The 27,681-nt window shown below is 37.6% G+C and overlaps 2 protein-coding genes across 3 annotated transcripts; one reads left to right on the top strand and one right to left on the bottom strand.

Annotated features, from left to right (window-relative positions):
* Window positions 1-208: 208 nt before the first annotated feature.
* On the top strand, window positions 209-17,738 carry LOC131320052 (myosin-17-like). The gene is made up of 39 exons (XM_058350598.1): window positions 209-474; window positions 3,448-3,576; window positions 5,407-5,550; window positions 5,638-5,783; window positions 5,859-6,015; window positions 6,155-6,213; window positions 6,405-6,564; window positions 6,687-6,836; window positions 7,008-7,144; window positions 7,237-7,383; window positions 7,505-7,606; window positions 7,688-7,745; window positions 7,840-7,941; window positions 8,125-8,162; window positions 8,365-8,491; window positions 8,582-8,752; window positions 9,641-9,772; window positions 10,000-10,109; window positions 10,322-10,382; window positions 10,697-10,874; window positions 11,729-11,934; window positions 12,028-12,147; window positions 12,254-12,352; window positions 12,463-12,684; window positions 13,669-13,808; window positions 14,122-14,239; window positions 14,325-14,375; window positions 14,482-14,562; window positions 14,705-14,875; window positions 15,087-15,242; window positions 15,329-15,535; window positions 15,780-15,917; window positions 16,008-16,078; window positions 16,202-16,301; window positions 16,381-16,437; window positions 16,542-16,598; window positions 16,720-16,800; window positions 16,938-17,020; window positions 17,111-17,738. Exons 1-39 carry the CDS (start codon window positions 472-474, stop codon window positions 17,232-17,234), a joined length of 4,593 nt encoding a protein of 1,530 aa, XP_058206581.1. The 5' UTR covers window positions 209-471; the 3' UTR covers window positions 17,235-17,738.
* A 2,029-nt stretch (window positions 17,739-19,767) lies between these two features.
* Window positions 19,768-23,356, bottom strand: LOC131320051 (glycerophosphocholine acyltransferase 1-like). 2 transcript variants are annotated; one of them, XM_058350596.1, is made up of 8 exons: window positions 23,174-23,356; window positions 22,978-23,097; window positions 22,799-22,856; window positions 22,591-22,691; window positions 21,874-21,969; window positions 21,708-21,801; window positions 21,012-21,249; window positions 19,768-20,486 (listed from the first exon to the last, which is right to left on the bottom strand). In XM_058350596.1, the coding sequence occupies exons 1-8, from the start codon at window positions 23,249-23,251 to the stop codon at window positions 20,042-20,044; spliced, it is 1,230 nt and encodes a 409-aa protein (XP_058206579.1). In that variant the 5' UTR covers window positions 23,252-23,356; the 3' UTR covers window positions 19,768-20,041. The 2 variants fall into 2 exon arrangements, with proteins under 2 accessions (XP_058206579.1, XP_058206580.1); XM_058350597.1 differs by lacking the exons at window positions 22,591-22,691; window positions 22,799-22,856 and having other exon boundaries at window positions 23,174-23,339.
* Window positions 23,357-27,681: the final 4,325 nt, after the last annotated feature.

Below are 27,681 nucleotides of genomic sequence, written 5' to 3'. Positions count from 1 at the left end.
GGATCATGTATCAAATAAAAGTTTGACGAATGTAATTTTAGGTATGAATAAGATTCTCACCGAACTCTACAAACGGAGTCGATCATCAAAATATGATCAAAAAATACCCAAAAAAAAGGAGAAACGGACCGGAGAGAATATCAAGGCGCTTGGTATCCCGGATACACAAAAAGTTCTTCGAGAGGAAGATACGCAAATATAGTGAGAGAAACAGACGCAAATATAGTGAGAGAAACATACGCGAAACCTGATTTCGTAAGTCTAAACTCATGTCTTAGAGAGAGAACCAAAGGACACGCTTTAACCGAAGCAAAAGAACTCAAAATTACTCCTCCTCCTCTCTGGATTCTCCCAAGGCCTTCAAGCCTCTATTCGCTCCGATCTGACTCACTGGGCCTCCGTTCTCGCCGTCCCGTTCTCCGCCGCCGATGAGTTGAAGGGAAGGGGAGATCGACTTTTTGAAGCTCATCAATGGTAAGGCAAAAGAAACGAATTGATTTTGTTTGATTGCTATTTGTTTTAGCTTGCTCTCTAGTCAAATCTGTTCAGCTTAGAGTCCACATTCAATCGCTATTCGTATTTTGAGACATGTGAACTTTCCTATTTAGTTTTTGTCGTATGTCGACATTATTAAGGTAGTTTTGTTAAGTATTAGACGGAAAGACTTCGGTTGAATTTGTAGTTTGGTGAGGTTTGTTTGCTTCAATATGTAGGTGTAGATATGAAGAAAGTACAGGTTTGAACTGACCAATTTGAATGCTTTTAGGTTAACGAAATGAGTTATAGACGACTTAGAACGGTTTACTAATGAGATGCATGTGAAACCCCTGGTATGCTCACTGGCCTCGTTTGATATGTGTTATTGGTTGAGGGGATTTTTTTTGATTCAATGATCGGGCCAGCTAAGGCCGGGGGATTTTGACAAAAGCGTATGGAAAATATTTTTGTGATATAAGACTCGATATAAACTGAAGTTTTTATTTATCTATTTTATAGTTAGTAATTTATTGGGCCTGGTTTGTGTTATTTTGTTGAGCTACGCTATCTAATTATTCACAAATTTAAGTGAATTTTATTCGTTTTGATTTCGTAATACTGATCCAGTGCAGACAATATCAAAGAAAAATCAAATTACAGATGAAAAATGTAAAAAATTTAGCACCTTTTTTGAACCGAGTGGGTTTGGCTCACTTATTGCTGGGCCACCCATGAGCTAATGTGCACCTCAATTAATCTTGGAGACCAACCAATTCCACCGTCCACTAGCGAAGGGCCCAATTAAAGTTGGGACAAAGTCCCGTATAGACTGGCGCGGAAGAGTTGATAATACTTGGGAGGTTTCGAAACCGAGATCTTAGGAGGGAGAAAACCCTAACTTAGACAAACAGGTCAACTCCTTGGGGTTAGGTTGAGGGGATTAACTGTGAGGAGGGATTAGAGTGAAGTTGGTAGTTTGGTCTCATAAATTACTTGGCATTGGAGGTATGGGTTGTTGTAAACATGTTTGTTTTGGTTGAGGAGTGAGGTGATTAATGTAAACATGTACCAATTTACCCCTTCTCATCCCCTGGGCATGGAAAAATTCCCTGTTCTAGAAAGTCAGGTTATGATAAAAAAGAAGAAGAAAGAAAGTCGGGTTCACTTCTTATAATATTTCATTTTTTTCAGATTAGTTTGCTTCTTTAATTTTTTTTGGCCTTCTCATATTCGTATGTAAAACATATCAATTTTGCCAAGTAATTGTGATTCCATGCACCATCTATTCTAAGTGTTTCAAAGTATACAAAATGAGGATAATCCACATACTAAAAGCCAACTGTTAGTCCCCTTTCAACCCATTACTACATTGAATGATTTCGATTAACAGGCCATAGCAAACTACATAGCAAAACCAATTATGAACTTCGAGCACCAAAATTTCCTTATAGGCCACCCTTCGCCAATGCTTTTTTCTTCTTCCATTTCAACAAGGGTGGGTACTCACCATTGATATCAGAGGTTGCTAAAGAAGGGCACTTCGCTGATTCAGGGTTCGCCGCTGGCAAGGATCTCAGTTGTGCGATGTGTCGGTGTGTGAGACGGGGTTGGAAGTTTTCAAAGAAGATGAAATGGAGATGTAGGCCGTAGGCATTAGGGTTAGTCATTACTGGGATTATACCACAAGCGCAGTGTGTTTGTATTGTGAGTTTACCAAGGACAGCGTGGGGATTTCACCTTTTGCTACACCGGACTGGATTCTCAAACCCAACCCCCAATTAGGTCAATCTGCCCAATTCGGGCCATTCGTATTCTGTCCTGACTGTCTCCTGGCCCTTTGAGAGTTCAAACAAATGCCTGTTGTGGGCCCCATGCCCTATAAGGGGCATCAAACAGGGCACCTAGGTTTTTGGCAGATTTTAGAAGCATAATCAATTTAGTGATTCCATTAGTTACTTTGCAGTGTATGGTTATGCTTAAGTAACACTCGTTTAGAAGTGAGTACAAGACAATGGGGGTTGGAAATTTTGGAATATACTTAGATATATGGTTACGTTTTTTAGGATACAAAAGAAGCTTATTTTAATAAGATATAACCCATGCCCCAGCTAGTACAGCTGTAGCCAGAGTATGAGTCATTACCGTTCCGTGGAGTAACACTCATGTTGAACATCCTTTTAGAAACTAGCTGTAAATCTCAGGAAAGTACAGGAGTAGCATCAATTGAAGATAAGGTTTAAAAGAACAAATAAAGATGGCTTGATCAGACATAGCAATGATCATAGACGCCAATGTAAGGAAGAGTGACATGAATCACATGAGAAATAATTATGAATATTAATAAATATTGATATTGAATATTGAAGAAACAAAACTATGTACTTGTACACTTCTGCGAAGTGTATGGCAACTGGTGTATTTGAATGGATTAGGTGTTCATTTGGATGCCTAGAGGCTAAAATGGCATTATATGCATCGATCTGAGTTGATGATATCTATTTTTTTTTCAAGTTTTAACAACCCTCTTGCTCAGATTGTTCTGATTAGAATGGGATTTACGCCCACCATCCTTCTCTAAACTCCTTTAACCGGGGATAGTGGCATTCATGAGCTTGACATTTGTGTTAACCATCTAAATCTCTTTTCAAGTTGACCATTTTAATCTCTACGTTCATCAGTTGGAACCATTTTTTGTCGAACCGGATCTTTTTAATTAAACTCAAAAGGGAGAGGGCTTAGGTCTGTCCTCAAGGATATGTGTTTGTGCTTTGAGAATTAGTCCGTATGTTGTCTATCATTATTGCACCAAGTGCATCAGTGATTCTTATTGATCTTGACGTAAAATGGTATTAAAATCTCTAGAACTTTGTAATGGCTGATATGCTAGCAAAGGATTTGGTTATACTGTTTTGAATTGGTGAATGCGATCATTTGTATTCTTACATGTCAATTGTGTTTGTTTGTTTGCAGGCTGCGCCGGTTAACATAATTGTAGGTTCACATGTATGGGTGGAGGATCCGGCGTTGGCATGGGTTGATGGTGAAGTTATCCGGCTCAATGGTCAAGAGGTCCATGTTCGGACCAGTAGTGGTAAAACAGTGAGTCCTACTAGCTTAATGCTCTTCAGTTTCTAGTCCTTATGGTCTCTGGAACTGACTGGAATTGGCTGGATTCTATGATGGTTATTTGGACAAGACATTTAGTTGAAATGACATCTTAACTATTTCATTGTAATTGAAAGTAGAGTGCTCGAGGTTGGAGTCTTTCAGTTAAACTTTTGAGTTTCCATTCAATAGCCAGACTGTTTGAATTTTATGGAGCAAGTATTTTACTTGCAAGGGTATGACTCCTTAGTCTTACCCTCCTTTTGATTACTGGTGGGTGTGATTCTAATGTTCCAATGTGTGGAGACGCATTGTTTTGCTACTTAGCTTAAAAGAGGAAAAACACTATAAAATACGAAGGCGGCTATCTTGTAGGTTACTAGTGTATTGTACTGTGTAAAGCAACTTGATTAACACATCACTTCGACCTTTAGTGTACTTCTATTATTCCATTTGCTGGCTTAAGCTTGAACTGAAGCAGATTACTATGACACAGTTCTAAGAATATGATGCTGAGATTTCAACTGCATTCAGTCTTAAGCTAGAAGTAATTCGATGGAAGTCTCTATAATTTCATTGACTTAGAAATACTATAACTTAGATTATGAATTTCTATCCAGTTTGATAACAGAAACTTCGGATCTGGACGGACTATCAGTAAGTGAAAATGAGGTTAAATGATTCTTATAAAAGTTTGAATTGTTAACATGGTTGAGATACAGTCAATGATGTACTAGTTAGTGTTGGTGGATTAGGGAGTTGTTTGGGGTAGTATGATCTGAATGAGTTTTAAAAACATACTATTTTGAATAAGTTTGTCTAAACAAGGAGGGTTGGAAAGGGGATTCGGTAGTGGTAGCTTAAGAGAATTGTGGAGTTCCAATTTGTAGAAGTTTTTTAGTTAAACCTTTTCCCCTATCAAATGGTTTTGACAGTCGTTGTGATGCTAAGGATGATAAGGTTCTCGAGGGGGGAATGTTTTCTGGTTGGGACTATGGGAGTTGAATTTAGCGGTTTTATTAGTTTCCTCTTGCTGCTGCTGCTTTATCTTAGTACTTTTGGTGCTCTCTCTCTCTCTTTCTCTCTCAGTACTTTTGGTGCTCTCTCTCTCTCTCTCTCTCTCTCCTGCCAAGAATTGAGGGGACACAAAGAATGAGATGAAAGGGCATTTTCTCGTTCAAAAATTACCATGGGTTTCTTTGCCTCCTTGCTTTGTTTAATGATGCAATGTTGAGAAACTTAATAGTATGGGCTCATATGTGGAAGAGGATTAACTTTGCTCCTCTGATTGGTTTGCTTGGTTACTTCTGTATGGTGTCAGTTGACTTTTACTGAATTTCGGTTAGGGCTTCAGGCTTCTAGTACGTCAGCATTAAAGCATTATAGTTGGAGAGTGATGCCTTAGCTCTTTGATTGGAATGCAACAGAAGAAGGTCAAATTGCAATTTACCAGACTTGATGAATAATGCAATTTGCTAATGTTAGACCTCTTGGTCATCGCCTTAGTGGTTATGTTTGAGGGTCACCTACCTCTTTCTAACTCTTGGAAAAATTATGTACTCCTGAAAATTGATTTGGCTTTAAGTTCTTGACACTTCATGGTTATAGTTTCTTATCTTTTCCCATTTACATAATAGCATTCTCAAAATCTGTCGGGCTTGCCTGTTTTTCTTATACCTATTATGCAACTCAAGTAATCTCTCCAGTTCGGGAAGTCATTTTAAGAAGAATATCGATACTTGCATGAACCTTAAATCCTCTATCCGCAAAAGCTTTATTCATATGTTTATTCCACGAGTCTCATGGAATAGAAACTGATTGCAGGTAGTCTCAGATATCACAAAAGTGTTTCCGAAGGATACAGAATCTCCTCCTGGAGGTGTTGATGACATGACAAAGCTTTCGTATTTACATGAACCCGGAGTATTGCAAAATTTGGCTACCAGATATGAACTTAATGAAATCTATGTGAGACTTTAATTTTATTTCGCAAGTAGATTATGTGGGATAAAGCTCAAGAAACTGATATTCTGATTTGTCTTATCTTTCTCACAGACATACACAGGAAATATTTTGATTGCAATAAACCCATTTCAAAGATTACCTCACATATATGATACTCACATGATGGAACAATACAAAGGAGCCGCATTTGGAGAGCTTAGTCCTCATGTTTTTGCAGTTGCAGATGTTGCATACAGGTAAGTTTACGTTCTCTAGTAGATGTCAGTATTGCAGGGGGTATTTTATGGATGCGGTCTCATGTTTTGAAATAGGGCAATGATCAATGAAGGAAAGAGCAACTCAATTTTGGTTAGTGGAGAAAGTGGTGCTGGCAAGACCGAGACAACAAAGATGCTTATGAGATATCTCGCATATCTGGGCGGTCGATCTGGAGTTGAAGGGCGGACTGTTGAACAACAAGTTTTGGAAGTAAGATTGAAGCTGCCTTTTTTACTTGTGTTTCTAGATAATATCATATTTCTGGAAACGTGATATGTTATCTTCTCAAAAGATCTAATTGGGTGGGAATCGCTGCCTGAATTGATGTTGTTGGTGACAAAATTTGCAGTCCAATCCGGTTCTCGAAGCATTTGGCAATGCCAAAACAATTAGGAACAACAACTCAAGGTGGGTAATTGCCTTTAAGGTTTGCTAATTGAACTTCGAGAACTTCAATTAATGGCTCCATAATATCCTACTTTTCTGCTATCTTTTTTGTTTTTGTTATTGTCTTGGGTAACGTTTGTTGTGTTTATGTAACTTCTTCAAAGAGATGAATATAATTCTGAATTAATGTTGTACATATGAATATAATGCAGTCGTTTTGGGAAATTTGTCGAGATACAATTTGACAAAAGTGGGAGGATATCTGGGGCCGCAATACGGACTTACCTACTCGAAAGGTCTCGTGTTTGCCAGATTTCAGATCCAGAAAGGAACTACCACTGCTTTTATCTTCTTTGTGCGGCACCACCTGAGGTACTTTTGTGTGTTTTGCAATTCGGTTATGCCTTTCTGGTTTCAAGTTTGTACAATCATTTTTAATACTTAAAATGTTCATGTGTGAAGGACAATATTTGATATTTACCTTCCAATTTCAGGTTCGCGAGAAGTACAAGTTGGGAGATCCTAAATCTTTTCATTACTTAAATCAGTCCAAGTGTTATGAACTCGACGGAGTAGACGATGCTCATGAATATCTTGCAACTAGGAGGGCTATGGACATTGTTGGAATTAGTGAGGAAGAGCAGGTTTGTCTTCTCAGAAGTTTCTGGAAAAATATGTTTCTGTATTCATATTTCATGGTTGAATGCCAATCTCAACATCATCTAAAGAAACTAAATATATGGCAAAATAGAAGTTCGTGGAAATATGCTTGTCCTCTGAGATATATAGTGAAAGTATGAAACAAATTTTTTCAGGAGGCAATATTTAGGGTTGTGGCTGCAATCCTTCATCTTGGTAACATTGAATTCGCGAAAGGGAAGGAGATTGACTCTTCTGTCATTAAGGATGAAAAGTCTAAGATGCATCTTAATATGACGGCTGAGCTGCTCAGGCAAGTCTTTTCCTCCTTTGAACAGTATGTGCCTTGTATATGTAATATAATGCTGGAACCTTGAATAGCTGTTGGCTGAGGTGGTATTATAGGTGTGATGCCAAGAGCTTGGAAGATGCGATGATTCAGCGTGTAATGGTGACACCCGAGGAAGTAATTACAAGAACGCTTGATCCTGAAGGTGCTCTTGGTAGCAGGGACGCGTTAGCTAAAACCATATACTCTCGCTTATTTGACTGGTGAGGATCTTCAATAATGTATGCCTGCTGTGTTAAGTATGTGGACTGTGGAGAGATGCAAACATTCAATTAGGCATGTCTATTTTATTGAGGTTCTTACTTGTTATTCTCTATTTCATAGGATCGTGGAGAAAATAAACAATTCAATTGGGCAGGATCCAAATTCAAAATCGATTATTGGAGTTCTTGATATATATGGATTTGAAAGCTTTAAGCACAATAGGTAAGATGTTTGCAGAGATTTCATTCTCAAAAGGAATATCTAACCCTGCAGTGATGCTGACAAAATTTTCGCATAATATAGCTTTGAGCAGTTCTGTATCAATTTTACTAATGAAAAGCTGCAACAACATTTCAACCAGGTTAGCTTTTTTGTTTGCATGGGTTTTTTTCTCACTGTTTTTAACTAGAAGGTCTGGGCTGGCTTAACTTAATTATGTTGATGTGTGGTTGCAGCATGTGTTTAAGATGGAACAGGAAGAATATACCAAAGAAGAAATAAATTGGAGCTACATCGAATTTGTTGATAACCAAGATGTGCTTGATCTGATTGAGAAGGTGTTGAACTGTTCTTTTATGCATTGCTGTCGGGTTTTCTGTTGACTTTATCTGAAAAGATTGCGCGACCAAAAAAATTCATGGTCATACATCTTGTACTCACATGTTGAAGCTGATTAATCTGCTTAAGAGGTCTCTGTCATTCTTTTCTGTTATAAAAACTGACTAATTTTACTTTTGCAGAAACCTGGAGGAATTATATCACTTCTAGATGAAGCCTGGTATGCAGCTGACTTCTGACCATGTTTACTATAGAGTATCCAGAATTCATACCTCCAATATTTTTCTAGGCATATGATCTTTTCTTTCTGTTTTGGATGGAATGAAATGAATTGATAACCAGCACAATTCAATGGATGTTTTCTCGGCTTTTTCTCTTTTCCCCATGGGAGGGATTAATTTTTTGTCAATTGCTGGATGCAGTATGTTTCCTAAATCTACTCATGAGACATTTGCCCAGAAGTTGTACCAGACATTTGCGAAAAACAAGCGCTTCGCTAAACCTAAGCTTTCTCGAACTAGTTTCACCATTGCTCACTATGCAGGAGATGTAAGTTCTGGTTAACCATTTCTAATATGAGTCCAGTCTTTGAGTCTTGCATTGCCAATGTTTTTCTGAAGTATTTCCCTTGTTTCCCAGGTGATTTATCAGGCTGATCTGTTTCTTGACAAAAACAAAGATTATGTGGTGGCAGAACACCAGGATCTATTGACAGCCTCAAAGTGCCCCTTTGTGGTCGGTTTATTCCCTCCACTTCCAGAGGAATCGTCAAAGTCATCCAAATTTTCTTCCATTGGGTCACGCTTTAAGGTCTTATAAACTTGCTTCTTCCGAGCTTTCCTCATCTCGATGTTTACAGTTTCTCTGTTTAGAAGCCAACTTGATTTTCTGAATTTTAAACCCCCCCTACGTGAAATCTGCAACTACGGATATTTCTTTGTACCATGTGGTGGTTGTGCTCAAGGAGATAACCTGAGTGCTTTCATTTTTTATGCTCAAGACTTCAGCAATAGCAATTCCTAGCCAAATAATGTAGCATATTCTCTCCCTCTTCAAGTAAGCCTACTGAATAACACTTTTCTAAGGAGGAAAATGTGCAGTCCTTATGTGGCAAAATAACAAAAAAGTTGGATCTGGTGGAGGAAATGGAGATATTCCCATGACCCTGCAAATTTAACAACTTGGCCCTTTTTTAGTGCAGTTTGAAATTACTTGGCCACTTTCAACTATGAGACGGATGCTTGTACACAGGGTCATAAACAAGTATTGGTTTGTCGCGTAGCAAAATACTTAAGGTCTACAGTTAAAGTTATTATAACCATTTTGACACCAAGACAAATTTTTATTAGCTGTTTTTGTCTTCTCTGCCAAATAGCAGTCATTTTTAATTTATGAAACTGTTGTTGTAATGTGTGACCCAAACGTCTATGATTCATGGGCTGTCGTTTCTCCAAGGTTGAAAAGGTCAAATTGGCTGCTTCTGTATTTTCTTTCAAAAAAATCTTCTATTGTTTCTGTATTTACTGTTTCTGAGTTTCTAGAATCTGGCTCTCTAGTTCGACAACAATTTCATGTGAGGATTGTCTTGAGTTTTGGATGCATGATCAAGCGTTCAGGATGCAGATCTATATAATACTAACAACTGTTATAGGTAATATTCTGATTGATAGTTTAATACATTGAACTTTGAAATTGCAGCTTCAACTTCAGTCTCTAATGGAAACCTTGAGTTCAACGGAACCTCATTACATCAGATGTGTGAAGCCAAACAATGTACTGAAGCCTGCTATTTTTGAGAACCTCAACATAATTCAACAATTACGTTGTGGAGTAAGTACATAGTGTCAAACCCCATACCTGATATTGTGCTTTATTTATGTTGTCTACCTACAAGATTTCACTTATTAAAGAAATATCAAAAGTAAAATTTATTTATGTTGTCTACCTACAAGATGTCACTTATTAAAGAAAAATCTATAATAAAATTCAGCCTACATCTTAAAGTTCACCTTCTCTTTCTAGATAATTATTTTCCTGGTTATGTATTTGTGCTGTAGGGTGTTCTTGAGGCAATAAGGATCAGCTGTGCAGGATACCCAACAAGGCGAACGTTCTACGAGTTTCTACTCCGTTTTGGTGTTCTTGCTCCTGAAGTTTTTGATGGAAAGTGCGTTTCACTTGGATTTTCCATATTTTTCTGATATCTTGTGTTTAATTAAGAATCAGGATAGATTTGCTTTCGAAAAGCTGTGGCTTGATCGTGTATGTAATTTGCCATGATTGTTTGTGTTGTATTTGCTTTCTGATGCCTTCCTCTCTTTCTTATTCCCCTCCCTTCATTTCCCTCTTTTTGATAGACCATGATTACTTTTTTTGTAGCCATGATGACAAGGTTGCATGCCAGATGATTTTGGATAAAATGGGATTGAAAGGTTATCAGGTAATCATTATAGTTTGTCAAATTTATTGTCCTGATCATGCTATTTTCTCTTCTGATGTCCCCCCTCCCAATTGACTTCCAACTTCTGTTACCTGTAAGTAGTTATAAGGTATTAGACTCATGTTTTGAAAATCTTATTTGCTATTTTGGATTTTTTTATTATGTTTCTTTTATTTCATGGTCTCGTAATCATACTTTTTGCCCTCTCATTTTATCAACGGTCTTTTGAAAATCACTTGTGTCAGATGGAAATTTATAAATGGAGTCTGAAAACTTCAATATCCATGTGTCATTTTATGAGATTGGTTTGGCAGCTAGGCAAGAGAAAGGTCTTCCTGCGAGCTGGTCAAATGGCTGAGCTCGACACAAGAAGGGCAGAGGTTCTTGGGAACGCGGCTAAAAGAATTCAAAGGCAAGTTCGTACTTACATTGCTCGCAAGGAGTTCATTTCATTACGCAAAGCTGCTATTCAGGTGCAATCAAGTTGGCGAGGTAACTTTATGATTTCCTTTTGACGTTATGCCTCTGAATTTTGTCTTTAGCTTTTCATTGAATGCGGAGTATTTAATTTGAGAGTACATGTAACATTGTTGTCCAAAATGCTCGGGTAAAATTGTTCAGTTAGTTCCATAAGTTTTGGGGAAGGTGACGCAGGAACTCCTTGTCAGATAAGTAGGGTACCGATTAGTGTTGGAAGTGTAAATGAATGAAGACTCAAAAATCCTCCTGGACTGAGCTGGTGCATCTCTTAGCCGCATTTACCGAGAAGCAAATCAGAGCATCGACCATTTGGCCAGACTAGCTGCTGAGCAAGAGGAGGAACTTCTTGTCACAACAGAAATCCCTTTATCCGCAAGACCTTTCATGCGTGAAGATGGAATGAGGGTTGGCCATCTCAGAATTTAGTTTGCTTAGGTGGTTGGTTGTTTGTTTGTTTGTTTTAGAACTATGTATTTGTCTATTTTGACTTTGTTGGTGTGCTGAACTTGGTTCGATATGCCAAAGTACCTTTAAAAAAAAAAAACCGTGTTTGGTGTGTCTATATTTATTAGTGGCCAAGGATTTAGAACTAAAATAAAGTTGAAATAAGTTTACGTAAGTTAGGTGACTCAGATATGTGTTTTTTTCCCTTTTCTTTTGGGAGTTGGGGGGTCAGATAAAATCTAGGTCTCTGGTGCAACTTAGAAGAGATTTTAGGTACTAAGTTAGCTGGCACATTCAGTGGGTTAAGTTAGTGTAGTTGGATTACAAATTGATCTGGTAATACTGCTAACAAGAGGATGTCTTAGAAGGAATGGATGTTTGTCAGAAAAAAGTACATGATCTTTACTTCTTTTTTTAATCAGCAATGCTGGCTTGCAAGCTATATGAGCAGTTGCGTCGGGAAGCAGCCGCTCTGAAGATCCAGAAGGATTTCCGACGTCATATTGTCAGGAAATCCTACTTAACTGTACGATCATCTGCAATTACATTACAGACAGGGTTAAGGGCTATGACTGCTCGCAATGAATTCAGATTCAGGAAGCAATCTAAGGCCGCAATCATTATCCAGGTCATATTGCCATATAGTGCTAACTAGTCCCTGTTATAATTTGGTTTTCAAATAACTTTATGTTGAGTACATGACCTTGTTTCTGGCTCGCAGGCTCATTTGCGTCGTCACATAGCATATTCCTATCATAAGAGCCTTCTTAAAGCTGCTATTGTTTCCCAATGTGGTTGGAGACGAAGAGTTGCTCGGAGAGAGCTCAGGAAGCTCAAAATGGTTTGATCTCAATCCTTAATGCCCTTTTTCTCCTTGTGGAAATGCATCATGTGGGTGTGCATGGGAACAACCTTTACTCATGAACTGTTTCTGCAAATTAATCTAGGCCGCAAGAGAAACAGGGGCCCTTCAAGAAGCAAAAAACAAGCTAGAAAAGCGTGTGGAAGAACTTACATGGCGGTTACAGCTTGAGAAGCGGCTAAGGGTGATGTGCATATTGTTTTATATCATGCTTTGCTAATTTATTCAGTTTTGTGGGTGGGATGGGAGTAACCATATTGGACTTACGTCCTATCCTTATTTTCTAAAATACAGACTGATTTGGAAGAGTCAAAGGCCCAAGAAATTGCGAAGTTACACGATACTTTGCAGGCAATGCAAATACAAGTAGAAGAGGCAAACGCCAGAGTTATCAAAGAACAAGAAGCGGCACGCAAAGCTATCGAAGAAGCGCCTCCTGTAGTAAAGGAGACCCCGGTCATAGTTCAAGACACAGCAAAGATTGATTCGTTAACAGCTGACGTAGAAAGTTTGAAAGTACGACCTCTGACTTGATTATTATTGATTCATATAAAAGCAATGACCAAAGAATGAACTAACTGTATCCTTGGGTTTCATAACAAAATCGGGGACATGTAACGGTAACTGTTGTGGTGTAACGATATCGGGAGCATCGAATGACATGTAACGTCATTTGGTTATAGCGGTCGTGAATTCAAAATGATTTTTTTTTGAAGTGTCTAAATCACCTGTAATAGTTCTTGGCTGTCACAGCCGTAAACCAGTCCATGAATCGGAAATGGACTGATACATAACCGGAACCGGCCGATACTCGCGGTTTTCCATCTCACCAGTATATCGGGCCTACCAGTTTTGGAAGGCTCAAAAACTGTTACGTCACAACGGATACTTAAAACCGTGATGATTGACATATGGTGGACAATAATGGTGTAATATTTCCAGGGTATGTTGTACCAAAGCAGTGTATATATAACTAAAACATTGCATCTGGTGGTAGAAGCTTTAGACCTCTAGGTATTAGGATGAAGGCATCCTGGGTTGAAGAGAGTAGATAAGCGATAGATGCTGAATTCATCTTTGAAGTTATTTGCTACTTTTTCTGAAGAGGCGATTAAGGAATTCTTCTAACTGTGGTGTTGCCTTGTGTTCAATTCTTAAGTTGTTTGTTTTATGTCACAAAATTGTGTCATTGAGTAGATCCATTAATAGTTTCATTGATTGGTAGAGTTTCTCTTTCCTCGCTATGTTCTTCACGATGAGTAACTGTCACTTCAGCCTGGTTTATGGCATGACTTTGGCTGTTCATTGGCTCAGTATCAGTTATTGAGTTTGTCCATGAACCTACTTACTTTCTATCAAATTGAAGTCACTCCATGAAAGTGATTATCAGTCAAGAGTTCTTGGAATTCTTTTGTGGCGATGTTGAAAATCATTTTTAATGAAAGATCTATAGGTTGGACTTGTGAAGATAACTGACTTGGAGGAATGTTTCATATACAGGCTTCGCTCCTTTCCGAAAGACAGGCAGCTGAAGAAGCCAGGAAGGCTCGTACAGATGCTGAGGTCAGAAATGCAGAGCTGGTCAATAAACTTGAAGATTCAGAGCATAAAGTGGACCAACTTCAAGATTCTGTACAGAGGTTTGCTCAAACTTCTAGAATTATATGGTATTTACCTTGGTAAAAAAAAGGTATCAAGAAACAATCAGTCAACATCTATGGTGTTTGGCTTGACCACCTGAATGTGTCTCTGTCACTGTGATTACCTTAGTTTCCTATTCTTTATGCCAGTGGCATTTTAGTTTGCCAGTACATATTTTGTCAAGAAAGCTCCTACTGGTGAGATATCAATTACATATGTCTAGGCATCTAGCACACAGGCATACACGTATTCAATCACATTTGTCATGGTTGTGGTGATATTTATGAAGCTTCTCAACTTTTTTTGGTTCAGGCTTGAGGAGAAACTTTCCAATACAGAGTCAGAGAATCAAGTCCTTCGTCAGCAGGCATTGACCATGTCACCCACTGGGAAACAATTGTCTACGCGGCCAAAGACAACTATTATTCAGGTATTAATGGATAGGATCATCACTGAATTACTTATTTGTTCATGTTCGGCTTTCTAATTGCCACTTGTTTCTAAACATAATACAGAGAACTCCAGAGAATGGAAATGTTCTACATGGGGAACCAAAGACTCCAAAGGTAAGAAGACATTATTACTTTCACTACATGGAGATTCAGGCAAAGTTTTAGAGTCGCGGAAGTTGGCTAGAAAATAGTGTTGCTTACAGTCTGCTATTCGTCTTAGGACATGACTCTTGCTGCATCAAATCCACGGGAGCCTGAATCTGAAGAAAAGCCACAAAAATCTCTTAATGAAAAGCAACAAGTACGTGGTCGATTCCATGCTTGGGCAAATTGGATCCTTCATGCATGACTAATCTTTGTGCCGCTTTTCATTTGATCTTGACTCTTTCATATGTGGTTTCTAATTTGCGTTTTGTGTTCTGTGTTCTGCTGTACGGGTGCAGGAGAACCAGGACCTTCTAATCAAGTGTATTACGCAAGACTTGGGATTTTCAGGGGGCAAGGCAATTGCTGCTTGTGTCATATACAAATGCCTCCTTCACTGGAGGTCATTTGAGGTTGAAAGAACTAGTGTATTTGACCGTATAATTCAAACAATTGCTTCTGCCATCGAGGTAAACTTTCGATATGTCTATATGGGCGTCTTGGTCATTCTTAATTACAATTACTGTCGTCACTTGTGTTTTTTTTTTGAACGGATGTCATCACTTGTGTTGTGCACCACTTTCTGGTTCTGTTGGTACAACTTATTAAATTTTGTCATGGAGTATTCCTTCCCTTAAGGTATGAGTTTAATGAAGCTAATAATTTCTGATTTTATTCAAGGTGCAAGAAAATAATGACGTGTTAGCATACTGGTTATCGAATACATCAACTTTGTTGTTGCTACTCCAACACACACTCAAAGCAAGTGGGGCTGCTAGCTTGACTCCGCAGCGGCGAAGATCAACTTCAGCTTCTCTTTTCGGGAGGATGTCTCAAGTAAAAAGAATTATCCATTGTTGTCTTCATTTACTCGGTTGTTGTCTGATATTTTTTATTGTTCATAAATTATTTAAAAATTTCAGGGACTAAGAGGATCTCCCCAAGGTGCTGGGCTCTCTTTTCTTAATGGTAGAGTCCTTGGTAGACTGGATGACTTAAGGCAAGTTGAGGCCAAATATCCTGCTTTGTTGTTTAAGCAGCAGCTCACTGCCTTCCTGGAGAAAATATACGGAATGATTAGAGATAATCTAAAGAAAGAGATTTCTCCGTTGCTCGGGTTATGTATCCAGGTACCTCTCGTGGTTTGAAGCGTTCATGCTGGGATTGGTTTCATTTTGCCCAAAAAAAATTGAAAGGAAGAGGCTAGCTTTGACTGTTCTTATGCTAGATCTCGTGTGCGTGTTTCAAACACAATCGGAAAACTTTGTTCAGCTCCACAAGCATGGATAACTGAGTTTCCCCAGTTATTTTCCTCTTGAAGCAAGCACCCTACATTTCCTTCTGGATCTGAAGCTTTGTTTTCATTCAACACAGGCACCTAGGACGTCTAGAGCGAGTTTACTGAAGGGTCGTTCCCAAGCTAATGCTGTTGCTCAACAAGCTCTGGCTGCTCATTGGCAAAGCATCGTGAAAAGCCTAAATAACTACTTGAAGATGATGAAAGCAAACTATGTGAGTACCGACAGTCTACATATTAAGTGCAAGAACAGGGAAAATGTTGTATGGACTATTAGCAGTCTCTTACATTTTCTGTCTCTACAGGTTCCCCCTTTCTTAGTACGCAAAGTATTCACGCAGATATTCTCGTTCATGAATGTGCAGTTATTCAACAGGTAAATGCACCAAAGCCTTCAAATCTCTTTGTTCTTCCAAATATAGTCCATCGTATCATTTGACACGGATAATTGTCATTTTCGGCAACCAGGAGTTGACCTCGACCTTTTTCATTTTTGCAGTCTTCTTTTGCGACGTGAGTGTTGCTCATTCAGTAATGGGGAGTACGTAAAAGCGGGTTTAGCTGAATTGGAACAGTGGTGTTGCAGCGCAACTGAGGAGGTAAGTACTATTTCACAGTGTTACCGTTTTAATTGCTGCAGTAATCTTGATGTCTTCACCCCATATCTTCTGTGTTCAGTATGCAGGCTCAGCTTGGGATGAACTGAAGCACATTAGACAGGCAGTTGGATTCCTGGTAAGATATGGTTTCTTGGCCTTCTATACTAAAGTGATAATGTCACAAACTGCAATCACTTTTATAACTGATGTATCTTTTGTTTTCATTTCTGTACAATTCAGGTTATACATCAAAAGCCAAAAAAGACGTTGAATGAAATAACGAATGAACTTTGCCCTGTGAGTGAACCTATCTTTTTTAAGTGTTCGCTTTCATTGTTTCTAATGGTGTAGCTTTCTTCTTCTTCTTTTTTTTCTCTTCATTTGCAATTCCATATCATTTTATCTGATGTTTCTTCAGGTGCTCAGTATACAACAACTATACAGGATAAGTACAATGTATTGGGACGACAAATATGGCACACACAGTGTGTCTTCAGATGTAAGTCAAGTTTGGTTGACCCTGACAAATCCACTCCCTTGTCCTCAGTTGTTGTAACCAACTTGTTAATTCTTACCTGTGTGATTGGTGATCTTCAACTCCATAGCAAATTCAATTTAGAATCGTTATTGATGTAGGTTATTTCGAGTATGAGAGTTTTGATGACAGAGGACTCGAACAATGCTGTAAGCAGTTCATTTCTGCTGGATGATGATTCAAGGTTAGTGTTCTGATTTTATGATTTCTTTGTATCAATAACCCACACAATTTTTTCGAGTTATGTTTTTCTCAAGTAAAAATATCCGTACAGTATTCCTTTCTCTGTGGATGACATCTCCAAGTCAATGGAACAAGTAGAGGTAGCGGACATCGAACCTCCACCATTGATTCGTGACAACTCGGGGTTTGCGTTTCTACATCAACGCACAGACTGAGACATCACGGTGCATTGTTGTACCCCTTTGTGCTATCAGACTCTGCTCAGCAATCCATGTCCGTAAAACTGTGCATACCAATCCTATAGCTTGTCACGGCATCCATGTGTATCTACATATTCATTTTTTTGTTTACCCAAACGGATCTTTCTTTTTGATCTGGTCCGTTCATTTTTAACCTCGTGATCTATCCACGCGAGGAGTATTCTTTTGGATTTTTTTTAAGGGTGATCAAATGCATGTTTAGGAACATGCATTGGTCTCAAAGAACTTTGTCACATCGACAAGGAGCTTCTTTCACATTGGTTTGTTGGGTTTTCATGTCATGTAGTGCTTTTAGGAAGCACCACATGATTATTGTAGGTCATTAGTTGTGTTAGTGTGGAAGCAAAATGTATATGAGGGTGATGTGATTTTGTTGTTTACAGAGATCTCTCTACGTATCTCTGCATTGTAAATTATTTACTTTTTTTTATGTTATGATGCATCCTGTATTGTATTGAATGTTTGGTTCTTGAATCTTGAACTATCATATTCTGCAAATACGAGAGAGGTGAGAAACAAAGATGAAAGGGATGCCAGAGATAACAGGTTGATGACTCCCAAGAGCTCTTATCGACGGAGTCGTTTGGTACCTTGGAGAAATATGAATGAGCAAACTTAACTTTGAGCCCTTTGAAAACTGAAGGAAAACAGAAACAGTGAGAAGAATAAGGTGACAGTACTTAAGAGAAGTTGGATGTTATTCTGAGGTACCAATTGTAATAATTATTTTTCATACAAACTTTCATCAGCAAAAACAGAGCAATGAGTACCTCATTATGGGCATTCTGAAGGTTGGGAAAAACCAATTGTGATGATCTTGCTGGAAATGGATTTAGAAAACAAAGTACCCGCAGAAGGAGTAACGGCCTATTAATTCAGTGAGCGGTGTCACCCGATTATTCACTTCAGTGGTCTCCAGGCACCATTATTTACAGCCACACATTTATGTGGGGTTCACATGCTTAGTTCCTTTTATTTTTTTTATTGTTACGAGATCCATACGAAATGTGATTGCAAATGAGGTTGGCACATTACGTGGCTATGTCCTAGGACTATCCATTTATTTTCCCTGTGGAGGTGGCTTGGATCACTGCTTCATTTCGAATATGCATTGTTTTAATTTATTGTCATGTCATATTCACTACGAATATTTCCATTTATACACATTTTCGACACATAAAAACTCAACACAATGCATAATTATCCAAGATACACTGTCAAAATAATTTTACCGTACATGTGGTTCAATGAAATCCATGCAAATTCATCCAGCAAACAAAATATTATGTTTAAAAAAATTCAGCACAACATTGAAATGCCTAAAAAAAACTATTACACTTTTTTTTTTTGACAATAGAACTATTACACTTTAAACCTATGGACTCATCTTTTCTATTCGTAGGTGAAAATAAACAAAAAAAACAAAACAGCCATAGTATTTTACGGATATCGTACAAAGAACAAGGTATTTAACATTAAAAATAAACATGCACCATTATTATACCTAACAAATTATCGAGATTACGATGCGAATGCAATCTGGTGTTTATCCTCCAAAGGTTTAAAAGAGCACGATTGTGAAAAGTTGAAGGGAATGTAAAAATGACTGCCTTTTTTTTAACCTTTTATAGACTCCAACATGCTGAGATCTTCCTGTACTTTTCCATCACCTTTTTTGGGTTGTCTCTAATACATGCTAGTTCTAGGGGGGTGTTGGGGGACCTTTACACTTGACACTTGTTCTGGGTAATTTAAAGTTAGAAGGTGATATGCACAATTATTATGTACGATTAATCAAAACAAGAGCATCTAAAGAATGTGGGTAGGTTGTGAAGCACGTGCTCCCTTGGTTTTGCTATACGCAGTGGCCCCACACACCGTGCGGCGGTTAAATGCAGAGGATGTAGCTGTCAAGAATCGAACCTTAGTGCCCAGCCTTGGTATGTTTCAACCTCAACTGAGCGGCCCCATCCTTGACCAACTGCACTACACCCTAGGGGGCTCCCTGTATCCACAGTATAAAAGCGAATCAAAGTGAAGCAGAAAAAGCAAAATTATTACTCCGTAGTTTCAACTAGATAAAATTTCTGGATTCAAAAGAGTCATTTAAAGATTATTCTTTGGTATTTTTAGCGGCAAAAATTAATAATTATGCTCTTATAGTCATTTTTTCCTCATTTGATTTGCTGATTTTGAGAGAGTTCAATTTTATTGACTTACAATTAATGAATACTGCCAACTTTTTACGGGCCCCCCTTTTAACAAGATATTCGAGGCCCAAGGCAAAAGCCTTGTTTGCCTTGGCTTAGGATCGATACTGGACACTGGGTCTTGGTCAAATTTAATCAGGGTGCCCGCGGTGGAATGATCGGATGACCCAATATTTAGCCGCACCATCACCATCATGTCTCATGCTTCTCCAATTGCATCAATGAGCATGAGACATTAGGACAGGATCCCCCGGGCTTAATATAGAACAGTAACTCAATGTGGTTCACCAACTAATTGGAGAAAGAGCATCAGTAAACGCGATTTTCACGTATTATTTATCATTACAATCTACCAAAATCCTAAACAAGAAAGTTCTAACTTCCACTTTCAGTTTATAAAACAAGCCGAAAATTAAAAAATAAAACCTAGGCAACGGGATCACTTCATTGACTTATGAACAAAAACCATCACCCGAAAGCTAAACAAAATCGGCTAAGAAGGCCTTCCTTCCCACGGCAGACATCCAAATTCTACAAAAGTACAAACTATTTCTATGTATAAGTACCGTTGGGAATTTGGTTTCTCATCAAATTGACTGCATTCAATGCATTTTCCAGCACAACCGAAGGCTGATCCTCCTGGGTTTTTGCAGAAGAATTGGCGGCCTCCATTGCATTTTCCAGCGCAACCGAGGGCTTATCTTCCAGGATTGTTGATGACTGTGTCTCCCTTTTCTTCTTCTCCTTAAGAACCACCTGCTTTGGCATCACTTCAAGCGAAAAATGTCCTCCATTCCATATGGTTGCAGAGGCCTTGAATATTTGGAACATAACGTGTAATCTATATGACAAAAATATGGGGACTGTAAAAGCCATGGTTGCCACTGTGAACAATGCTTGCAGGGTAATGTACATGACCAGCCGATTATTGTCCCCAAGCAATCCGCTTAATCGCCACCATATGTTGTTAGCTCTCTGCGCTTTTTTTGAGAGTTCCCTATTGCACCAACAAAATGTTATTAACAATGCAATCATGGTCCGAAACAAAGTAAAGAAAAACGAAGCAAACACGAGGGAGCTTTTGATAGGCGGGAGAATGACGAAAAGTGAAGAAAAGAGGATAGCAAATTTTTGCGTTGTTTTCCAAAGAAGTTGCAGAAAGTGCTTTTGAACAGTCGAGATCTTCATGCAACTCAAATGTGCATGCAAGCTTTGTTTTTTGGTCAGTACAAAACCACAAGTGAAATTTTTTACCATATTTTGGTAAAATGTGTTCTGCAAAATTTTACCATCTTACGACTATGATGGCATCAAAACTATTTTGCTTTTTTTCCAAATCTTTGTTGCAAAATCTTCATCATAATGGGACGGATGGGAGAAAATTGCACTACATCTCTTCTTATCTGTTTTCTTTCACCTCACTTTCTACCAAGACTTCAACCGACACTTTTGGTTTCTTTCTTCCAAATCAAACGAACCCAAGAAGTTGCAAAAATAAACGGATGGCAGAAAAATTACTAACCTGTAAGAAGTCATGATTTCGGGATCTTTTAACAGCCTCTGCCGTCGCAATACATTCACGATGATTAAATAGAGAGCTTGCCAAAGGCTGTAAGCAGCCAAGGGTATCAGAAAGAGCCATGTCCAAAGGTAAGATTTGCTTTCAACATAAGGCCATGAAGCTCTCTGAGCAGTTCCGTCAGGATGCATGGACTCAAAGTATGTGGGATCCCACCAGCGAATTGTGAAGAAAACTGTCCCTGAAAACAGAGGATTCCTTCTGTTAGGTGTAGGTGTCCTTGGCAATTGGTCGTATAGACTAAAAACTCGGTCATAAGGGGTAGTCAAAAATTAATTCTTTGGTCTTGGACGTATAGACTATAGAGGTACCTCCATGAAGCCAGTTTCACACAAAGAGAGTGTAATACAGGCAAAAGTTTCAAATTACGTTAAACAAAGATGTAGGTTCTGGCCAAAAGATTTCACTTAATGAACCTCAATATGAGTAAAATATTGATTTAAGTGAATAAAAAATAAAATTTACTGCCGATATTTCAAAGCCAATATTAGACCAAGGGCCATGAATTTAGCAGTAGTAATAGTATTATTTATTATTCCTTCAGGAAAGCTAGCTGTAGATTTAGTCTTCCTTTGCAAATAGCAAATATTGAATGTTATGAGCAGCCAATTAGCAGGCACAAATGGTGGGTCAACTCACCAGGTAAAAGATGGATGAGGACGCTAACAATCTTGTCGACAGAACTAAAAACTAAGCTACAACGCCAAACAATCAGCGCCCATGCCAATGGACCCTGCAAGTAAAGCAAGTTAGCTTTCTGGCCATGAAGATGGTGCAGAGGCAAATTTCGAATTGATGTAATTACCTCGGCAAATGAGAAGCAAATCATGAAAAGCTTTTCATTTTTTGGGAATAACAGAAGCATGACCAAGAAGAAAGTATTGGCATAGTAGCAGAAGTCCTGCAAAGTGCAAAAAAACACAGATTGATTATTCCACTTTGGCCATTTCTCAGCTAAATGAATTGAGAATCCCTGGTGTTGGAGGAATATTTTGAATGAGAAAGTGGTTTAATGAAATTGTAGGCAATACCAAGCATGGAATTCGAATTGGAAGCAGCTCATCGAAATCACGCTGGAGAAGCCTTTCAAAGGCTCTAATGTTTCTTTAAATTTCCTTTATACAAAAAAACATTGTATATAAAACTTGGAAGAAGCTACAAAGAGCGTATCGGGATTTTGTAGTTTCATGTCATCCAGTGTAATTCTTACTTGTTCCATCGTCCTACGAATCCAATTTCGCCTTTGCTCCTTTAAGGGAAGACACAACTAATCACGTATACGCTTTTAGAAAGGAGAAATGATTTTCAAAAAAATCCATGGCCAGTGAGCTTTACCCGTAATGTCTGAAGGTGAATCCTACCAAAAACTAGAAACTGAATGCTGCTATCGAAACTACAATACAACCAAACATTGGGAATTTCTACCGTAAACTGGACTCCAAAGATTGCAGACATTACTACACTACCAATACGTAAATGCAACCTGTATGTTAAATACGAATGCAAATGTGTTAGAGCTTACCAGAAGATAGTAATGCCATTTCATGAACCGGTAATAGATCCATCGAAGAGGAACAAAGGTGACATAGAACAAACAGTACACATATGGAACATCTTGTGGTCCTGAGACACAAAAATTCGCAAAGTGAATCAAAATCAACAAGAATTAACAATAACTGATGGGTTCTTAAGTACAATTGGCACTATCCATCAGGGTCTTTTTTACTCACTTGAGCCCAATAGAAAGCAAAATGCCCCAAACCCAAGAACACTACATAAATGAGTCACCTATTAACACCAACAAAACCAAAATGAAAATCAAAAAAGATAAATTGTCAATTTAAAGCAATAGATAAACAACCCATCAAAATTTAATAATTGAGAAATGAACAATGTAATGCATGTGTACCTTGCTGATGAATCTTTCATGCTCTTCTGCCTGTTTAGCGAGCTTAACGGCTTGTTTGGACAAGATCTCCTTGGATTTAACCGCTTGTTTGGATAAAATCTCTTTGGTTTGGGCCACTTTCTGCAAAACCAAACCGAACCCATGTCAAGAAATCTATCAATCTTCAAATTCAACCCCCACGACAGATTCATCAGACCTTTGACCTATCTTTAAGCCTCTGTTTAATCTTGAACGGATCCCCATTCACGTGGTTCATAATCTCTGCTTTGCTCATCACTCTCTCTCTCTCTCTCTCTCTCTCTCTCTCCTTGTGCTCTAGAGAGAGAAAATAGGTAGTTATAGAGAGAGGGGGAGGGAATTGAGGCGGAACCTCGCTTCGAATATGCGGTTTTTTCATTTCTTGATTCTCTTAGAGTATCTCCAATCCATCCCCATTTCCTATAGAGGATGAATGTAACACATTGAGGGGAGATTTTGTAATTTATTTCATTTTTTTTTTACTTTTTGTACTTTTTGAAATCTTTGAGGGACCCATCGTCCTTTTTAGAGTTTGGAGGAATTTTGTACTCCAAATTTACTTTTGGTCCTTCATTTTTAGAGGACCAAATTTACTTTTGGAGGACCAAACTCTAAAAAGGACGGTAGGTCCTTAAAAAATTCTTCCAAAAAATACAAAAAGTGAAGAAAAAAGAGAATAAATTATAAAATCCCTCCTCAATATGTCACATCCAACCTCTATTTTGAAGAAATAGAGGTGGATTGGAGATGCTCTTAAACCTCACTCTTTGTTCTTTGTTTGTTTGCTTCTTTACGCAGTAGGACTGTAGGAGTAGTATTTTTATTTACTATTTTCCTAATTCAACGTAAATTTACAATGCCCTTTGATTATTGGACTAACGATAAATGCAAGTGCAAATAAACAAAACAAGTGGAAGCGATTTTTTTGGCGGAATACAAAAGACGCGAACGAAAGAGAAGGAAAATGTGTTTCTCTCGTAATCTCAAAAAGTGGTTGCGAAAAATAGTGAGAAACTCCTGTTTTTACTTAAGAAAGAGAAAATGTTTTCTCTACATAGATTTGTAATTTTTTCTTATATTCATGTAAAATCTCGATTAATTCTTGAAATATTCGAAGGGAGAGAGGAAAAATATTTTAGGAGAGAGCAAATTCGTGAGTCTCAGGCCTTGACTATACTACTTGGCCAACTCCTTAAGCCGATAAATTCACCAATCGTTTCATATTAATTTAATAAAAATTGAGATTCTATAATTAATCAGTTACAGCCGGCCTCAAATAAAATGATACTAAATGACAAATTATGAAGGGACCAACAAAAGTAGATGAAGTTGAAATGTATTAGCACAATTCATCTGTTACTGTTATAATACTGTATTTCTCTTCTTAGTATCAAATGAAATTGTTTCTCCTATTTCTTATGTACCTATATATATATATATATATACTGTAGGAGTAGTTTTTTACTCCTCCTCTTCAAATTCAACCAAAACTCCGGCTTGGTTGGATAAAGGGACGTCCCACAAGACAAAGAGTTGGGTATTGTTTGGCACGGCCACACGGTCCATATTTGGGGGACGTCTTGGTCTGACAATTTGAGTGGGATACATACGGATATTTTTTACCTATGAGAGAGAGATGTGTGAATTAATCCAAACACTCTGATGAGATATTTTACCTATGTGTCCTACTATTATTTTTTCGTTTTTTGTTGGATGATAGCAACCAGCAGTGATGACCATTCTCAATCATCATCATATCATTCTCTCTCTCTCTCTCTCTCTCTCCATTACGTGGCCTCCACGTTTTTTTGTAATTAAAAGTCAAACCATTGTCATTAAATTAAGGCCGCTGATTTTGGCATTCCTTTTTTTGTTAACTCCACTTTCCTGTAAGTGTCAAAAATACACTTGCAGAGAAGTAACGTTAACAAAAAATATAGTGTCAAAATCATTTTTCTAAATTAAATATTAATAGATCCAAAGATGAAATTACAGAGATCAAGACAATGACGGGGGAGTCCAGAGATCAAATTACAGAGATAGATCAGGATTGGATACAGAACGAGTGAACTAGATGGTTTTTGGAAAGAGAGCTGCTGCCATCCCGCCTATTGTAGCCCCAAAAACGTAACCAACCAAAACTTAACCAATTGGACCACAACGACAGAAATTGCCAAAGAAAGATAGATTGTAAGAAGTCAAATAACCCGTAATATGCAGATCCGGCACAAGACAATCAATAACTAAAATACCGATAATAACCATGATAAACAACAACTACAATCTAAAAAGGAAAAATCGGGTCCAATTTATCGTAATCAATTAGTTAATATGCTGGTTGTCTTTTTGATTTATTTTTGTCTTTATTCAAAAAATTGAGGTTCAATCAAAAAAAATTTACTTTTTCGATTCTGCTCGTCAAGACGAATCAATAAGTCACAAAAGTTTGATGTAAATAAACAAATGCAAATAAAATAAAATAACTTTTCAATCCAAACCTACCCTAGGAAAAAAAGAAAAAAAGAACATGAAAAGAAAAGAGATGGGAAACGACGTACTTTCACCTTTTTTTTTCTTACTTTTTTTTTCTTTGAAATCAATTTTGCAAGCTACTATTGAATATTGATTGTTAAAGGTACATTACTGTTATAAAAGAGATTGGGGGTGGAGATAGCCCACAGATTTGGCCCAATCTGACAGAAGGTTTAAAGAAGCTAATCTGGACATAATAATCACTAACAATTTAGAAGAGAAAATCAAGTACAAAAAACCCCCAAAACTCTGAACTGCTAAGTTTAAAAATTCCTAAAATTTTTGCAGAATCTCCATTCGGATCAATAATTTTAGTATACAGGGGTAATTTGGTCATTTTAGTATATAGGGGTATTATGGTAATTTTAGTATGCAAGGGTAATTTGATAATTTAAATGTACAAGGGTGATACGGTCATTTCAGTGTATATGGGTATTTTAGTTATTTTTAATTTTAATTGCGTTAATGGGCGGATCGGATTTGATTTCAAATAAATGGATTGGGTTGGGTTGGGTATGGGTAATTGAGCTCATAACTAATTGGGTCTAAATGAGGGGAAAATGACGGCCTAGGACGTGTTTAGATAATTAATACCCGCCAATGACATTTTCAGCATTAACAAATGTTCTTAGCTTGTCCTTAACAAGAATTAATTATCTAAACACGTCCTTAGCCGTCATTTTCCCCTAAATGAGTCAATGACTCGTTAAAGAATCAATCCACTAATACTACCTCCGTCCCAATTTAGTTGTCACTTTTTGGAGTTCGTGCCACTTTTCAATTGATTATATTTTGTAATTTATAATGTTTTAGATGATTTGAAAACATTGTATTATAGAACAAATCGAGATCTATCAAACAATATTCATATTGGATATAAAATTCATTACCAATTTAAAGATATAACTAATTTTTTTATCCGATTAAAATAGAACTGAAACAAGAAAATTGCGACGGAGGAAGTAACTTATTCAATTTGACACAAATCCGCCCATTTGACATCCCTATATTTTACCTGTGAGAGGAAGGTGTGAATTAATCCAAACACTCTGATGAGATATTTTACCTCCGTGTCAGTCACCCCGCTTGGTTCACCATTTTGAGAGTAACTTTTACTCTCGACACAGTTTTCAATAAATTTCTCTCTCTATCTCTCTCCACTTATTACCACTCAACTTTCAAAAATAACTTTCTAAAATCTCAACCAAACAAAGTGTATTATTTTCGTTTTCTGTTGGATAATAGCAACCAGCAGTGACGACCTTTCTCTATCATCATCATATCCTGTCTCTCTCTCTCTCTCTCTCTCTCCATTACGTGGCCTCCACGTTTTTTTAAAAATTCAAACCATTGTCATTAAATTAAATAGCCCTGCTATTCGCAAAAAAAATTGGCAGAAAATCAAGGAAAGAAAAAAAACGTTTAGGTTTATTTCGAATCTCACAAAAATCTAGAAAAATATTCGTAAATTTTTGAATATTATTTTATAGGGTCTTATTAAAAATAAGTTTCGACGGATATCGGTAAGTATTACTTTTGGATTTATAGGGCAAAACTCTATAAATCTAAAAGTAATACTTACCGATGTTCGTTGGAGCTGATTTTTTATAGGAGTCCCATAAAATAATATTCACAAATTTATGGATATTTTCTAGATTTTTGTGGAACTCGAAATGGGTCCAAACGCGTTTTTTCTTGCATGGTTCTCTGCAAATCTTTTTTGCGATTAGCATTTCAGTTAAATTAAATAGTATTAGTAGATCAAAAAATCAAATTACAGAGATCAGGACAATGACCGGGGAGTCCGGAGATCAAATTACAGAGATCAGGACTGGATGCAAATCGAGTGAACTAGATAATTTTTTGAGAGAAAGCTGCTGCCATCCCGCCTATTGTAGCCACGAAAACGTAACCAACCAAAACTAACCAATTGGACCTCAACGACAGGAATTACGGCAATTGCCAAAGAAAGATAGATAGATTGCAAGTAATTGCTCACGAAGCAAAGATATTTAGTCACTTGTAGACCAGAGAACAAGCTCTCGAGACTTAATACTGAAATCTTTAAAAGTAAAATTGGACTACATTAACCGATAATAACCATGATAAACAACAACTACAATCTAAAAAGAGAAAAAAAACACCAGTCAATAA

This window comes from Rhododendron vialii, chromosome 3a (assembly GCF_030253575.1).
Source record: "Rhododendron vialii isolate Sample 1 chromosome 3a, ASM3025357v1".
NCBI classification, from domain to species: domain Eukaryota; kingdom Viridiplantae; phylum Streptophyta; class Magnoliopsida; order Ericales; family Ericaceae; genus Rhododendron; species Rhododendron vialii.
The sequence above is the reverse complement of the archived record's forward strand: the minus strand, read 5'-3'. Positions and strand labels throughout refer to the sequence as shown.

Coding starts and splice junctions, on each gene's coding strand:
- LOC131320052 (XM_058350598.1), top strand. Junction 8,492..8,581: donor TTGCTCACTATGCAGGAGAT/GTAAGTTCTGGT, acceptor CTTGTTTCCCAG/GTGATTTATCAGGCTGATCT. Junction 14,563..14,704: donor CTCTTAATGAAAAGCAACAA/GTACGTGGTCGA, acceptor GTACGGGTGCAG/GAGAACCAGGACCTTCTAAT.
- LOC131320051 (XM_058350596.1), bottom strand. CDS start 23,251: ATGAGCAAAGCAGAGATTATGAACCACGTGAATGGGGATCCGTTCAAG. Junction 22,692..22,798: donor TTGCTTTCTATTGGGCTCAA/GTGAGTAAAAAA, acceptor TTTGTGTCTCAG/GACCACAAGATGTTCCATAT. Junction 21,970..22,590: donor AATGGCATTACTATCTTCTG/GTAAGCTCTAAC, acceptor TGCACTTTGCAG/GACTTCTGCTACTATGCCAA.